Source organism: Cervus canadensis, chromosome 30, assembly GCF_019320065.1.
Source record: "Cervus canadensis isolate Bull #8, Minnesota chromosome 30, ASM1932006v1, whole genome shotgun sequence".
Lineage (NCBI taxonomy): Eukaryota > Metazoa > Chordata > Mammalia > Artiodactyla > Cervidae > Cervus > Cervus canadensis.
The window spans coordinates 12,966,935-12,984,063 of record NC_057415.1 but is presented as its reverse complement, the minus strand read 5'-3'; the positions used below and the strand labels follow the sequence as shown (position 1 = coordinate 12,984,063).

General features: G+C 39.0%; 1 protein-coding gene across 7 annotated transcripts in view; it reads left to right on the top strand.

The window, feature by feature from the left end:
• TUT7 (terminal uridylyl transferase 7) overlaps positions 1-17,129 on the top strand; it is a 58,172-nt gene that overhangs the window by 13,896 nt on the left and 27,147 nt on the right. For all 7 annotated transcript variants that reach the window (XM_043452915.1, XM_043452916.1, XM_043452912.1 and 4 more), the window contains exons 10-17: positions 93-212; positions 7,126-7,278; positions 10,021-10,201; positions 11,612-12,708; positions 13,057-13,207; positions 14,411-14,497; positions 15,096-15,196; positions 16,959-17,016. In XM_043452915.1, the coding sequence (XP_043308850.1) occupies positions 93-212; positions 7,126-7,278; positions 10,021-10,201; positions 11,612-12,708; positions 13,057-13,207; positions 14,411-14,497; positions 15,096-15,196; positions 16,959-17,016 (1,948 nt within the window). The remainder of the gene's footprint in view (positions 1-92; positions 213-7,125; positions 7,279-10,020; positions 10,202-11,611; positions 12,709-13,056; positions 13,208-14,410; positions 14,498-15,095; positions 15,197-16,958; positions 17,017-17,129) is intronic.

Below are 17,129 nucleotides of genomic sequence, written 5' to 3'. Positions count from 1 at the left end.
TAAATGGAAATGAATTAAAAGATTTTAGACCAAATTGCATAAATGACAAGTTGGTACAAAAGAATGCTTATCCTCTTTTCTCTTATTTATAGCTTTGCAGTATAGATCGCCCTGAAGAAGGAGGTTTGCCACCTTATGTGTTTGCTCTGATGGCCGTTTTCTTTCTTCAACAGAGGAAAGAACCCCTTCTGCCTGTTTATCTAGGATCATGGGTATAAAACATTTTTCGCTTATATATCTGATATTGATTTTATTATGGGGCCGCAATCCCTTGTGCATAATTTCAAAGTCTAAAAACCTAACCAGAACTGACATGAATTTATTTATCATATTATTATGAAAATTCATACCTCTCACTGCTGCAATATTAATGTATTTGGCTACAAGATGCTGCCATATACTCTGCTAGGGAGACTGTTACTTTTCTAAATCGAAGAAACATAATTTATGGAGCACATGATCTTGAGGTTTGTAAGACAAGAGAATGTGAACCTACATTATCATTTGCTACACACTTTCTTTGGGTACAGTTTTTTAATTTGATACTTTGAATTTATGTATCACCTCCAGACAGACCATAGGAAGCATTCAATTCACTATCACTTTCTTTTACTGGTCTTTTTGTTCTCTTTCTACCCTTTTCCCTGTGAAACAAAGGAAAATATAAGTGCTTAGATTGCTACTCATACCACAAGATGCAGAACTTAGAAGTCACCTCTTAAATAATATTTTGCTGTAATCTTTAAGATGAATAAGACTTCAGTAAGGTGACCACTCTTTCTTTCTGGATAAATTAAAGTTGAGCTGATTTATTTAAATAGTAAGATTTAAGAAGGAGCCATCTCAAAGTCAAAATGAGGTTATTTTCATTCTCTTGAAATCCTCACTTTTAATCCCTAGGTAAAATTCCTTGATAAAAGTCTTATGTGTATCCTTATTTTATAAAAAGTGTCACTTAGTAAAACTTCCTGTGATACATCCAGTATTTTAACTACGTGTCTTCTTACCATATGCAGGATTCTCATCATTTAAGGAGGAGATGTTCCAGAGCCATAGTTCTTAACTATGGAGATATATATATATATATATATATATATATATATATATATATTAAATAAGATCTTAGGGAATTTTTTTCTTTATACTAAATGTGTTGAGAATTAAGCAAGGACCTTTATCAGGCAGGCCCTGAGATGAAAAAGGCTGAAGCAGAAACACTGTCCTGGCTTTAGGAATTGCAGTCTGCTGTGCTGCGACCCAGTTGCCTAAAGGGAGTTCTCTTTGTGCTTGTGGTACTGAAGTTAAAAAATTCAGGGTATCCTTGCCAGTCTGTTCTCCTCATGAAAAAAAAAAAAGGGTGAGAGAACAAAGTCAACCCTTAGTTGACAAATAACCCTTTTCACCAGACCTAAGTCTGATGTGAAAGTCTTTGAAAAAGTCTTTGAAGTTTTCTTTTCACTTTGATCCAAGAGAGATAGGACTGTAAGATACAACCAAACCAGTTGGACTCCTGGGCCAAAAAATGTCTGAGAAGAGGTTGGCTGTGTTGCCATATCACTGCTGTCTTAGTAAAATCTGCCTTTTCTTGTGTCTTCATCATCTCTGAAGTGGGCATCTCTCACTGATGTGAAGATGCAGGAAAAAAAGTGCTTCTTTTCTGGTGATGGAGTCTCCTCAGGATTTGCTTAAGAGAAGCATAAATACCTTTGCCTATAGCCAAGTGTATTATTTCCTTGGCAGTGATACTAGAAGTTCTCTAAGATGACAGAATTTGGTTTTGATTATGCCTTTTATTTATTGAAAATTTTAATGACAAAAACAAGTATATAGTGGTCAAACACTGGGTTGAACTGTATATATCAAATAAGGTAGACTACTGCCTGACCCAAAGTGATCTTAGTTTTCACCTTTTTAAACTAGTCAGGTATCGGTGTGCTGGTTTCCGCTAGAGTATTAATCAAAAATATACAACAAGTGACAGAAAAGAAGTTCAGTGCCTTGTTCATGCCAGATATTTTATATCACTGTTTCTGTAGAAAATTATTGAAAACTTCAAAATGATGTGTATGAAAGTATCCAAACCATTAACTTCTTCAAAATCTTTAAATCACTCTGTATGTTAGTCATTGTACTAAGCCCTGAAAGTAATACATGGGTGAATAAGATTAGATTCTTTGTCAAGAAGTTTAGACTATCATATTTCTGTGCTCTGATCTGTGTTTTCAAAAATCTTTTGGTCATTCTCTCCCAACCTACTTAGATCTCTTTCATGTTGGAGACTGTCTTTCTGACCTTTTACTCCCAATTAAAATTTTTGTTTTATTTTCTTTTAATACTGATATGTGAGTTGTGAATGATGAATAGATGTAACCCTGTCTTCTTAGCCTCTTTTATCCCCTACAACAATGTTTTACTAGTCTCCTAGTAAATATTTTCTTGAATCATTTTTATTTTAGATTATATAAACTTAACCTTTAGGAAACAATTATTTTCACTTTAAGAATGCCAGATAATACAGTATAAAGAAGAGTAGTGTCAAGTGTTAAAAGTTTGGCAGCCCTGAGAGTCACCCAGGGTTTGCCACTCAAATCCTTGTAACCTTGAGCAAGTTGTTTAATCTCTGAGCTTTGGGGAAAGACTCATCTGAGAAATTTTGAAATGAGATCATGTGTAACTTCTAGAACAAGGCAGGAGAACAGATGTAGTCCTTTTCCCCTTCAATAGAAAGTCAAGTTCCACTTACGGTATGGAAGCTTGAACTTGTAAACAAGTGATCCTTCTGGAAATAACAGCTGTAAATTCTCAAAAAAACACATAAAATAACAACCTGAAGGCTCCGGAGACTGAACAAACTCAGACAGACTTTAGAGAGAAGCCAAAAATTAAGCAAGTGACCCAACACAGAGTGAGTTCCTGTTTTTCAGTGGCTTTACTAGTAGAAAAGCCACTCCTCTTTCTGGGCAGAGGAACTAGGGCCACCAAATAATAAGGGGGAAAAAAACAAAGAAGGAAAATACAGAGAAGTGTAACCCTTAATTCTGGCAACTCAGCACATCTCTGACTGACTGTTGACCACTTCAGTGCACCATATAAGGATCTTGGAAGTCATCGCTCCATCCTCACAAAAAGAAAAAAGCTGAGCATGCTGAAAATCAACAACTCTTATTAGATCCTTCAGAAGTGGGGTCATGGAGAAAACCACTGGCCCCCAATTGGAGAGACAGGCAGATATGTAACTTGTCAGAGCAGAAACCCAGGAACAGAATCCTGCCACTGGAACCACTACCAGGCTAAGAAAACCGTGATTCTTGAAGTTTTGTTTGGATAAGCATGAAGGTGAAAAACAGCAGGGGGCCCATTCATAGGGTGCTCATTTCATGAGTTTTATCTCCAGAAATGCCCACCAGGTTCCTCAGGGTAAAGATCCAAGAAAAATCCTCTATCCAGGAAAAAAGTGGTCAATTTGACATTGCCTAGAACGTTCTGCTGTCTAAAGTAAAAGCCTGCCCTCAAGGGAAACAGTATTACCAGAGCCAAGTTGGACTATAAAGAAAGCTGAGCACCAAAGAATTGATGCTTTTGAACTGTGGTGTTGGAGAAGACTCTTGAGAATCCCTTGGACTGCAAGGAGATCCAGCCAGTCCATCCTAAAGGAGATAAGTCCTGGGTGTTCATTGGAAGGACTGATGCTGAAGCTGAAGCTCCAGTACTTTGGCGACCTGTTGCAAAGAGCTGACTCATTTGAAAAGACCCTGATGCTGGGAAAGATTGAGGGCAGGAGGAGAAGGGGATGACAGAGTATGAGATGGTTGGATGGCATCACCAACTCAATGGACATGAGTTTGGGTAAACCCCGGGAGTTGGTGATGGACAGGGAGGCCTGGAGTGCTGCGGTTCATGGGGTCACAGAGTCAGACACGACTGAGCAGCTGAACTGAACCTCCTTGTTAAAGTGCAGAACTCAATATGCCAGCAAATTTGGAAAACTCAGCAGTGGTCACAGGACTGGAAAAGGTCAGTTTTTATACCAGTCCCAAAGAAAGACAATGCCAAAGAATGTTCAAACAACCCCACAATTGGACTCATCTCACACGCTAACAAAGTAATGCTCAAAATTCTCTAAGCCAGGCTTAAACAGTATGTGAACTATGAACGTCCATATGTTCGAGCTGGATTTAGAAAAGGCAGAGGAACCAGAGATCAAATTGGCCAACATCTGTTGGATCATCAAAACAGCAAGAGTTCCAGAAAAACATATACTGCTTTATTGACTATGCCAGAGCCTTTGTGTGGATCACAACAAACTGGAAAATTCTTAAAGAGATTGGGAAAACCAGACCACCTTACCTGCCTCCTGAGAAATCTGTTGCAGGTCAAGAAACAACAGTTAGAACCAGATATGGAACAACGGACTGGTTCCGAATTGGGAAAGGAGTACATCAAGGATGTATATTGTCACCCTGCTTATTTAACTTAGATGCAGAGTATATCATGTGAAATGCCGGACTGGATGAAGCACAAAGTGCTTCTCCCATCAAGATTGCTGGGAGAAATATCAATAACCTCAAATATGCAGATGACACCACCCTTATGGCAGAAAGCAAAGAACTAAAGAGCCTCTTGATGAAAGTGAAAGAGGAGAGTGAAAAAGTTGGTTTAAAGCTCAACATTCAGAAAACTAAGATCATGGCATCCAGTCCCGTTACTTCATGGCAAATAGATGGGGAAATGAAACAGTAAGAGACTATTTTTGAGGGGCTCCAAAATCACTACCAATGGTGACCGCAGCCATGAAATTAAAAGATGCTAACTCCATGGAAGAAAAGCTATGACCAACCTAGACAGCATATTAAAAAGCAGAGACATTAGTTTGCCAACAAAGATCCATCTAGTCAAAGCTGTGGTTTTTCCAGTAGTCATGTATGGATGTGAGAGTTGGACTATAAAGAAAGCTGAGCGCCGCCGAATTAATGCTTTGAACTGTGGTGTTGGAGAAGACTTAAGAGTTCCTTGAACTGCAAGGAGATCCTAAAGGAAATCACTCCTGAATATTCATTGGAAGGACTGATGCTGAAACTGAAACTCCAATACTTTGGCCACCTGATACGAAGAACTGACTCATTGGAAAAGACCCTGACGCTGGGAAAGATTGAAGGTGGGAGGAGAAGGGGATGACAGAGGATGTAATGGTTGGATAGCATTACCGACTCAATGGACATGCATTTGAGCAAGCTCTGGGAGTTAGTGATGGATAGGGAAGCCTGATGTGCTGCAGTCCATGGGATCACAAAGAGTCGGACACAACTAAGCAACTAAACTGAACTGAACCACCTTGAGTTTTTTCAGGGTCTGACTGACCTGGGGCAAGGGAAAATAGCCGACTCCAATGTTCTATTGTTCCCTGTCTCACCTCAGATTGACAGGATTGAGAAACACGAAGGTTACAGCCCAGGATCACAGTCTCACTGAAAGACTGAGACCTCATAGGACCATAGGATGTCTCCCTTCTCTCCACAGCTTACTGCAACATCATTCAGCCTCCTGTGTAATAATGGGGTTACAGTAGAAAGATTTCATTTAAGAAGTGTCTTGGGAAACCCAAAAACAGTAGAAGAGACAAAAACAAGGATACCAACAGAAGTTATAGCCCGCTGACATCTACAGCTACAACAAACAGTACGTTGCCTGACTCCAGGCAGATAGAGGGAAAAAACCCCACACCACAGGGTTTTACCTAGCTTTCAACAAAAAAATTATAAGGCATACTGAAAGGCAAAGTCATAGTTTGAAGAAACAGAGCGCGCATTGGAATTATCTCACCAGGAGTTTTAACAATATGACTTAATATGCTTAGGACTCTAAAGGAAAAAAATCAGTAAGCTTTACTCAATAGAAACTTCTTAAACTGAAAAGCAAGGAGGAAGAAAAGAATGAATAAGAAATGGAACAGAATATCTAAGAATTGCAGAACAATTACTAAGGGTTATAGGCTCTACAGTCTGTGGGATTTCCTAGGGAAGAATGCTGGAGTGGGTTGCCATTTCCTCCCTCCAGGGACCTTCCCAGCCCAGGAATTGAACGCACATCTACATTTCAGATGAACTCTTTTTTTTTTTTACTACTGAGCCACCTGGGAAGCCCCACCTAGGCCCTAGAAAAGACCACATTTCATCCTGCGTTAGAAGGAAACTTTGATGAGCAGGGGAGCAACATGATGTCTTACGGTTTAGGATTGCTGTCAGGTAAACCACAGAAGTTGTCCATTTAATGTGAAAATACATTGGAGAATCAGGCTACCACAGTCATACCCTAGCCCACAATTCATTATGTATGTTAGCATGTTTAAAGGCTGTGAAAAATCCCACTATACCTACAGTAAAGAAGTCTGTTCAAGTTTGTTCCACATTTCTTAGACCTTTTGAGCCTATGCTTTTCTTTAGCATCTTAACCATGTCCAAAGAAACACTTTATGTTTATTGAGCACTTACTATATACCATGCCCTGTATCTGAATGCTTTATGTCCATTATTTTTTCCATAACTATCCCATTGAGGAGTTGCTAGTGTTACCCCTTTTTACAAGAACCTGAGACCTGAAGAAAACAAGGATCTTACTGAAGGTCTCACAGCTAGTGCCGAAGAGAGTGAGATTTGGGCCTACATGGTTTTACACCAGAACCATGGCCTTAGGCCTAGGCCATGATCTGTTAGACTATCTATAAAAAATTATTTCCAAAAGTGCTTCCCTTGTGGCTCAGCTGGTAAAGAGTCCACCTGCAATGCCGGAGACCTGGGTTGGGAAGATCCCCTGGAGAAGGGAAATGCTACCCACTCCAGTGTTCTGGCCTAGAGAATTCCATGGACTGTATAGTCCATGGGGTCACAAAGAGTTGGACACGATTGAGCGACTTTAACTTCACTATTTCCAAAAATCACCATTTCTTTTGCAAATCAAAACCTTGATTTTTTTCTCTTTAAATTTACAGATGTCTCAAAGATAATCTTTTGATAAAAGATGCCTTTCATATTTTCAGTGAACTGTTACTTTTCATTTCTTCCAGGATTAATACGCTCTGATTGTTTTAAAATCATTTCTGCCTTATAACATGTGTCTAATTTTTCCTAGATTGAAGGATTCTCACTAAACAAATTAGGAAACTTCAACCTTAAAGAAATTGAGAACAACTCTGTGGTCTGGGAATACACTGATAATGTTGCAGGGGATGTGGACTCAACAAAAGAGGAGGCACCAAAGGAAATGGCCATTAAAAGGGGACAGGTCTGTTCTCTCTCATGCCTGGTCTTATAATTTATTTTTAATTCAGTGTTAATTGTGGAGTTTATGAGTTAGTCTTCCTCTCTTCTTTCATCAGCTATCTTTAACTGTTTCATAACTGTTTAATTTCTAGTGTGTTCAGTTTGAATAGACAAGGAATAAAAGGTAAAATTGAAATCATTGAATCCACAGTTACATGATTTCTTCTCTGTGTAAGGTGCTGTGAAAGAGGCTGAGAATTCAAAAATAAGTTCCTATCTATCCTCCAAGAGCTTAGGTCTTAAGTGGTATTATGAGGTTTAAATATAAGAAAAGTTAACTAACCTCATATTGCTAAAATAACATTGAATAAGCCTATGGTAGTATACTTGTCCTTATTCATACCGTTAGTATTGGGAAGGAGAATTTATGCACTAGAAATGAGCTGCCATTAGAATTTCAAACAAAAATCTAAGCAATGTAACAGTAGGATTCTAACCCAAATTGGTAAACAGTCCTTGACTCCATGAGCTTTCCCATATCCCTTTGGGGTAAAATGACAATAATATCCACAAAATACCTCTGAGACTGGGATTCTAATCCCAGCTCTTCACAAACAGGTCATGTCACTCCTGTAGTCCGTGTTTACTCTGGCCTAAAATTGGGGAGATGTTGGTGAATCACATATTCCTGGTTTTGTTGAGGGGAAGAGAATGGTGCTGGCACCCTACCTGAGCTGCCACCAGAACACACCCCTTGTGTCATTTGTCTATTTGGGGTTCCAGTGGTGGCTAAGAGCACAGACTATGGAGCCAGAATATTTGAATTTGTATCCCAGCTCACCCACTTCTAGCTGTGTGTCTGGGCAGGTGACTTTAATCTTTCTGTGCCCCAGTTTCCTCACCTGTAAATGGAGATGATATTGGTACCTACTCATAGGGTCATTGATTTATAGAATGCTTAACTCAGTGCCGAGCATATGGTAAGCACTCAGTAAATGCTAGCTAGTACTCTTACTTTATTTGAAAAACACAGTGTTCTCTATGTTTTTAAAAAAAATAACAACAGTGTAAGTACTGCTAGTCTATGTATGTCAGAGGTCTCTTAAGTTCCATGTTATGATATTGTGAAGTCATTTCAGTGAGATGTTGAATATATGGATAAAGAAGTGAAATCTAATGGAACCTTCCATTTCTGGAGTTTTCTTTGTGTCCTCAACTGTTGTTCGTGGGACCAAAACAACTACATTTTTAATCAGGTTTGGTTTGTAAATCCACCTGATGACTCTTAGCTTATTTCACAGAATGTTTGTGTTAAGATTTACTGAATAAATCTGTGACCACACCACTTATTTTGAAGCTTGATATAATAAAGTGCAATTGGAAGCAAATTTGTATACCCTAGAAGGAAAGGCTACTGCTGAAAGACCAGTTAAATACTTTTATCTTTGCATTTGAATGCTAATTGGAGAGATTAATCATGCTGCCACTTCTAAAATTAAGTGAGGTCTGGACAGTGTTGCCATTGCATAGTCTGGTGAAAGAGCACTGGCCTGGGATCAGGAGACGTTGTTCTTCTGCCATGCAAGCCACATAAGCTCTTTGGTTTTCAGTTCCTTCTCTTATAGCATATGGGAGTTGAACTAAATTACCTCTTAAGAGCATCTTACAGTTGTGACATGGTTTCAATGATATATGGATTTCTTGTATTTAAAAAGACTATACCTAAATGAAAAAATACAGACAGCAACCAGTCTGCCAGATGCTTTCCCTTGTTTCTGATTTAATCCTCATAACTATCCTGTGTTATAGGTGGTATCATCCCTACTCTGCAGATAATGATAGCGACCATTTTTTGAACATGTGTGCCAGGCACTGTGCTAAGCTCTTAACAGACTCTCTCTCACTCAGTCCTCCCAACAGCCCTATGAGGTGGGTACTATGATCCCCATTGTTCAGATGAGGAAACTGAGGCTTAGACAGCTTATATACCTTCACCAGGATCAGACACAGCTAGTAAATGGAAGAGCTGGATTTGAAAGCTTAGCATGTCCCATTCGAAAGCCAGTTCTCTCGCTTCTGAGCTATACTGCCAGTCCAAGAATGAAGAAGTTAAGTCACGAAGCAGTCAAAACCTGTGAAGTGACAAAGTCAGTATTTGGACCCTCTTTTTTTCTAAGTCCTTTGAACTTTCCACTGTATTACATCACAGTATGTCACATCATGAGTCTGTGAGTGGAAAACTTGTATTTCTGATATCAAGGGTTATTTATTCGACTTTAAAATCAGTTGCTGCTGGAAGAACCAATGAACTTAATGTAACTTCTCAGAGCACGTGAGAGGAGCGTTTTTCCTTCTACTCTTTGCTCACGGCTGCAGTCGCTTCTGTGTCTAACGGTGTAAAGGCGCCCTCCGGCGGCAGGAGCAGGGAGAACTCAGAGCTGAGAGGAGTAGCAGGGCAGCACGGTTCTCTCCACCTGCCCTTAAGACGTCAGATTTAGAAATGCCGCTTGCTTGTGTGCTGCCTGCCTATTCCTGTGATACCGACTAGATTTTCACATAACTTTAACCCCAGAATTCACTGAAGGAATGCTGTTTTCTCACAATCAAAATAGAACCTAGAATGTGATTTATCAAGATAGACTGCCGATTCATATCTTTGCTAAGGTTTTTCAGATTTATTTAATTTGATGCTTGAAGATCTCTAATTTTTCAGATTGTACTGCCATCTGAAATAACCTGTGTATTTTCTCTTTGCTGTTAATAGGTATCATTAATATTTGATTCAAAACAGCAGCCTTCAGTACCAGTTGGGCAGCTCTGGGTGGAATTGCTCCGATTCTACGCTTTAGAATTTAATTTGGCTGATTTAGTGATAAGTATCCGTGTCAAAGAATCGATATCTCGTGAATCAAAGGATTGGCCCAAAAAACGCATTGCCATTGAAGGTATCTCAAAATATTTATCTTTAAGTCCCAACCCCACCCCCCCTTTTTTTAAGGTATCAGTCTAACAGCATGCTTTTTATTTCAGTCTTTTTTCAGCTTCTACATGTAAGGTAGGCCTGACCCCAAAGGTGAAGTAGATAGCGAGAATCTTGCATGTGTTACAATAGATCTTTCCAAGGGACCAAATTGTTCATCCTGAGTTTTTTAAGTGCTGTGATTAAAAATTTTAGTTACTTATGCAACTAAAAGGCATAGCTGTCTGTGTCCTTATTTTCTTTGTAAATTGCTTAATAACTTTAAATGCTTAAAAAGTCTTTTCCAAGTGACATGTAAATCCCCCTTTCCTCTTCGCTCTTCTCATTTCTGGATCTTTAGATTCAGTCCTTTCATGAATTGTTACTGATGTTGTTTAGTTTTACAGAGGTTGAGGAAAATACCTTTTCTCATGAAAAACAGCATTCTTCATTAAATTTCTCTCCATGGAGAGTTTATTTTTGGAATACCTGCAGTAATATTTAGAACTTATTCATAAAAACACCTTTTCTCTTTAAAAACACTTAGCTCTTAAATGAGTTAAGTCTTATTTAGCTGAAACCATTATATGAAAGACATACCGGTGTGCCCTGTAGACTCCTCTAAATGGACGAGCTCCTATCAGCTTTACAAAGTCAGGAGATGGAAACCCCTCTAGAAATCTTAATTCTCCTCCTTCAAATAATTTAAAGAACCTCCTAAATGGAATTTTCTTATTTTTGCTTGATTTTTTTCAAGCCTTATATTGCATAAGAGGGTTTTTGCATTTTGCATAAATTCTGTGTGCAGTCATGGGGATCTCACATTTTTAAACCCTCCCCTGCAGTTTCTCTGGCTCAGCTCTTCTGGCCAATTGCCTAACCTGCTGGAGTTCTAGGGGAGGAGAAAAGATTGAGAGAAGTGGTGTCTCCTCCTGGTGCCTCCCTCTCGCCCCTGAATTCAGTCCAGCCAGTTCAGTGATGGGGCTTCCCAGGGCAGAAGAGTGGAGGTAAGCTCTACAAACCGCAGGGCCTGGCTGAGCGGGGAGGCAGAGCACTCAGCAGCGCCCAGAGGGAAGACCCCGCTTCCCGAGGGCATGAGAGCCACACTGATGACTTTTTTTTTTTTAACCTCCACAGTCACAGCACAGAGTAGGGAAGGGGTAATGGTTCTGAATAGAATGGGTTCTCTTCATAGAGCAGATGTTTAAGAAAGCATTTCTTTTTGTTTTTAAAACTGTATCTTCTTATTCCCCATCCCCAGTTTTTTAAAAAAGCACATAAGATAAATGATAAGTTGTACTGTTACTTATTTGTTGTCTTTATCTGTGTAGCAGGCTGGTTTTTAAAACATAAAATAGAAATGTGTGAAGTAGTGGATTTTTTTTTTTTATTACAGATCCCTACTCTGTAAAAAGAAATGTGGCAAGGACCCTAAATAATCAACCTGTGTTTGAATATATACTTCATTGTTTAAGGACAACATATAAATATTTTGCTCTTCCACACAAAGTTATGAAATCCAGCCTTCCAAAGCCTCTGAGTACTGTCAGCTGTACTTCTGAACGTTCTAAAGAAATAGCAAAACATGATCCAGAGGTACAAGCGAAAGGTGATAAACTCAAAAACTCAGTTTTGGCTCAAGGTTCTGGTGCTGCCAGTTCAACTGCAAACACCTGCAAGGCACAGCCACTTACTCTTAAAGAGACTGCTAAAAACTTTGAAAGCCCATCAGCAGAGAAAATGGAAAACTCACACATCAGTGTCCACCTGGAAAACTCTGACTATATTAAGGCAAGAGTCAGTTCTAGTGACTCTAAGGACATTGAAGTACATCATCAAGAAACAGGAAGTAAAAATAAGAAAGAAAAAAGTGGAAAGGAAGGCAAGCATCCTTTGACTGCTGATGATCAAGCTTTAAGTAGTAGCAAGTGTGGCATGCTTGTCACCTGTGGCAGCCCAGGAAATAAGGAGAAAGATGCCAATTTGGATCTAAAAGGCTTCAGAAATCCTATAGCTAAAGAGTATGTTGAATTTCCTACTTCATATGCCAAGGCTGATATTGATGAAGAAAGCATAGAAGGTACCAGTGAACTCGGAGATGCTGTAAGCCACTTTACCCCTTCAAGACAGAGCCAGATATCAGGAATCCTTCACTCTGATGAGGAAGAGGAGGATGAGGAGGAGGAAGAAGAACCAAGGCTCTCCATTTCCCGAAGGGAAGATGAGGATGACATTGCTAATGGAGACGAATTAGACAACACCTTCACTGGATCAGGGGATGAGGATGCCCTGTCTGAAGAGGATGTGGAATTAGATGGATCTACTAAGTATGATGACTTGAAAGAATGTGGAAAACACCATGTAGATGGAAATCTTCTAATGGAACTTAATAAAATCAGCCTTAAAGAAGAAAGTATGTGTGAGGAAAATTCAACTGTGGACCAGTCTGATTTCTTCTATGAATTTAGTAAACTCACCTTCACCAAAGGCAAGGTAATCAGTGCCACTCCTATACATGGAACTGGGAGATTTGAAAGAGCTTTAATGCATGTACTTTGGAGTTTCATGTACTCAAACAGGGCTCCCGCCCGTCTCAGTAGTGGGTCACTCCCGAGCAGCCACTAGGTCTGCTGCTGTCATTAATCTCTTGGGAATTTGCAGAGGAGAAAAGAAATGCTGTTGGTAGTCAAAATAACTGCCTTTTTCTCCTGAGTGAGTTTGGAGCGGCCATGCCACTATATTTTCATTCCTTTGGAATGTGAGGTGGAGAATGTGTACTTTGGAAAAAAGATTCAAGGCTCCTTTATTTAAGTCTTGTTTTGCTTTGCCATCTTCCTGCAGTCTCCTACAGTGGTTTGCAGTTTATGCAAACGAGAGGGTCATCTAAAGAAGGACTGTCCTGAAGACTTCAAAAGAATCCAGCTGGAACCTTTGCCTCCATTAACACCCAAATTTTCAAATATCTTAGATCAAGTTTGCATTCAGTGTTACAGTAAGTTATTAACATTTCTTTTTATTCGTCAAAATATTAAATTGATGTTTTCTCAAGAGTTAATCTGACTCACTAACCCATTAGCTACATTATCCAGGCTGTCTTTTGCATTTTCTGTTGTATCCGTGGTACTCTGTGTATCCACTTGGGACATGCAATAAATACTTGTTAAAGAAAGACAGGGAAGGAGAATCTTTTAAGTCTTACGATTGGAGTACCATCATTTCCCGACTGGTGTTCCCTGAAATGCTTTTCTAGGTACCTGCCATTAATAGTATTTAGTAACAAGAAGTATTCCAAAGGTCAAGGGGGAATAACTGTATATCCTGCCTCCTCCCTTAGAGATTCTCAGGGCATATTATTAGCACAGTAAAGGCTCCTGGAAATGTTTAGGTTAAAAGCTTATTTACTAACTCTTTTATCTAATATTTCCAAAATTTGAACTTAGAATACTTTTTAATTAATGCTAATTAATAACCTTTTTGGAGAAGGAAATGGCAACCCACTCCAGTATTCTTGCCTGGAGAATCCCATGGACGGAGGAGCCTGGTGGGCTACAGTCCACGGGGTCACAAAGAGTCGGACACGACTGAGTGACTTCACTTCAATAACCTTTAAGGAACATCACTTTGGGGAAGTGTTGGTGTGCAGAGGTTTAAGTTCTACAAGGAAAACCATTTGATGGAGAGGCATGCAGCTGCTAAGAGGAGAGGATTATGACACATCACACTGCTGCATGTTAAGATGTCTGTCTGTGTCATAAGTCACTTGTTCTTAATCAGGGTTTTGTTCTTTAAATCTCTGGAGGGTGTAAGTGACGAAAGAAAACTATTCTCCTTAGGGGGGAATATGTGAAAATATATATATATACACACATATAAAATGTGTTTTATATATATGTATAAATATATACTCACAAACTGTTGTGTTCACCCTCTGCCTTTTCAGGCTCTGAGCCTCTGTGAAACCCAGGAACAGAACCCTTGTGCAGACTGGTTTCCATCTCAGGAATAGTTCTTAGTGATAGACTCATTGAAAAAGGCATCTTTATTATACATTGCTTAATACTGTCTACTGAGAAGACACAAAATTTAGGGTTTGGTTGGTTTTTGTGTTTTTTTAGCTAATTAGGTTTATTGAAAAATATTTTTCAGAGAATGTGAACAATCTTTGTTTCTGAATGTATCTGTTTGTCTTAAACAGAGGATTTTTCTCCAACTGTTCTAGAAGATCAGGCACGTGAACATATTCGGCAAAACCTAGAAAATTTCATAAGGCAGGAGTTTCCAGGTAAATAATTGTTTAGCTTTAAGAAAAGAAAGATAGAGTTGCTTTGCTTCAGAACGAGTGCATGTGTTACAAGAACATTAATTTTGAGCATAAGAAAGCAGTCTTGCAAGTGATGGTGGGGACAGGGCTTCTTTGTTTTATGATACTCCTAGGATGGTTTTAGGTCTATCCAGTCCTAGTTATGACAACAGAGAAGACAGTTGCAGTGTAGTAGTATTTCACTTAGCAGATACATGTGAACTTCATTTATTAGTTGAGAGTCAAGGTTCAGACCTCTAAAAAGTGAATTTATTTAGAAAGTAGTAAGCTTACATTATTAAGTGTGCTTAGGTGATCCACATTTTCCTTGAAATGTCCTTGCATCTAAGAATAAAGTGACATTTGATAATCTTTCGTGTCTTTTATAGCTTGTATTTATTTATAGTAAATTTTGAGAGGAAGTAATCTATAATAAAAGACTAGCTAATAAAAAAATAATTATTATGAGGTTATTATAAAACACTTAATAACTGAGTATTTTTGATTCATAAGAGAGTTGCTTTGGTCAGAAAATTAAATGTACTCAGGTTGGTTGTTACTTTTCATATATCTCTAACAGGAACTAAATTAAGCTTGTTTGGCTCCTCCAAAAATGGATTTGGGTTCAAACAGAGTGACCTTGATGTCTGCATGACAATTAACGGACTTGAAACTGCTGAGGTACAGTGACCACATAAAACTTGCATTTGCTGTCGCATGTGTTTTGACAATCTTGATTCACAATTCAGCATGGTATTTTCTGAATTTATCAGGGTGTGTCATATGGAGTATGCCATTTGGCACAATCTGTCTGGCCAAATAAATACATTAGAAGTTTAGAGGTGAATGTGAGGAGGCTTGTGCTTCCAACCTGTCATACAAACTGGATATGAAAGTGACATCTGGGAATTCTAGAAAGCCAAACTAGCCTTTCCAGTGTCCCTTTGGCATAGCCACTAGGCTGACGCAGGTGCATAAATACACCCACATAAGGTTTCCTCTGAAGTTTTAGCAGGCAGCCAGTGTGATACAGTGATGAAAGGGAAAGTCACTCAGTCGTGTCTTGACTCTTGCGACCCCATGGACTATACACTCCAGGGAATTCTCCAGGCCATAATACTGGAGTGGGGTAGCCTTTACCTTCTCCAGGGGATCTTCCCAACCCAGGGATCGAACCCAGGTCTCCCGCATTGCAGGCGGATTCTTTACCAGCTGAGCCACCAGGGAAGCCCATGGCACAGGGATAAAAGGGTGCTAAACTGGATTCAAGACAGACTTGTCCGTCTTTGGTTGCTTATCTCTAATACAGAAATGAGATTTGCCTTGCCTCAGGAGATTGTTGTGCACCTCAGCTTGGATCAGTGTATGTCAGGAGTCAGTGAACTACGGCCTACTGCCTGTTTGTTTTTTTTTAATGTCAGTTTTTTGGCATTCAGCTACACCCTTTCGTTTATGTGTGGTCTGCATGTGCTTTCACTCGAACTCCAGGGTTGAGTCCTTGCAACAGGCCATGTGGCCCACAAGGCAGAAAAGGTTTGCCAACCTTGATGGTATTTGTCAAATATAAAATACTGTGAAAAGGTATAAAGTTTAAGAAGTACTAAATCCATCCCCTTTCTTATTTACAACAGTAGTCCAAATACTGCACATCCAAATGAGTGGTGCTGCTGTTGCTCTGGATCTTCTTATGCCTTTTCTGAGTTTCAGGGTTTTGTCCCTTGAGGATGCATCTGATTTGAGAAAATAGCCACAAGTTATCTGGCGTGACTTTGGTGAATAAGGTGGATAAGGACAATTGGGTCCAATATGTGAATGACCTGATTATACATCATTGAGATTGAATTTTTACATGATTAATAAACTAGTTGTGAGGGCATTTCTAAGTTAAATTCCAAATTTTGGGAAGTATATAACCAACTAACCAACAAAAGGACTTAATGTTTAAAAGGTCAGCCCAAATGTTTTTAAATATTTGAAATGTTACTCATATTTGCTGTATAACTTTTTGTGCATTATATGTTCGACCAGTCCTATGGAGAAATAATCTGAGCTTAATCACTCCCCACAGCAGTTCATCAGCTCTTAATTAAGCTATAATGAAGACCTACCCAGAATGAATAAGATAGGCCACAGAAGCTCTCTTATTAATTCTGTCACATAAAGGAGAAAAATTGGAGGTTCTCGGTGGTTCAGAGACTTTTCCAGGGACACTGATTTCAGCCTTTCTTGCTGCTCTAAGAGCAGTTAGTAAGTAGGGTGCATGAGGGTTTCCATATCCTTAGGAATATATTCCTATGTGTAGGGATTAATGCTCACCTAAAAAAGAAAAATGAATGTAGAACAATTTGAATTTAATTTTGTTATTTCTGGAGGAAATGAAACCAAAACAGGGTTAGGAACCTGTCTTCTGTTTTTGAGTCAATCTGTGCTATTTTTGCTACAGGGGTTGGACTGTGTAAGAACTATTGAAGAATTGGCAAGAGTCCTCAAAAAGCATTCAGGTACCTCTATAAGCTTTATCTAAAAAATATTCTCATCTTTTTTATTAGTGTTTTGCATACTTAAAATTTACAAATGATTGAAATAGTGTAGTGGCTCATTTATAACATTTATA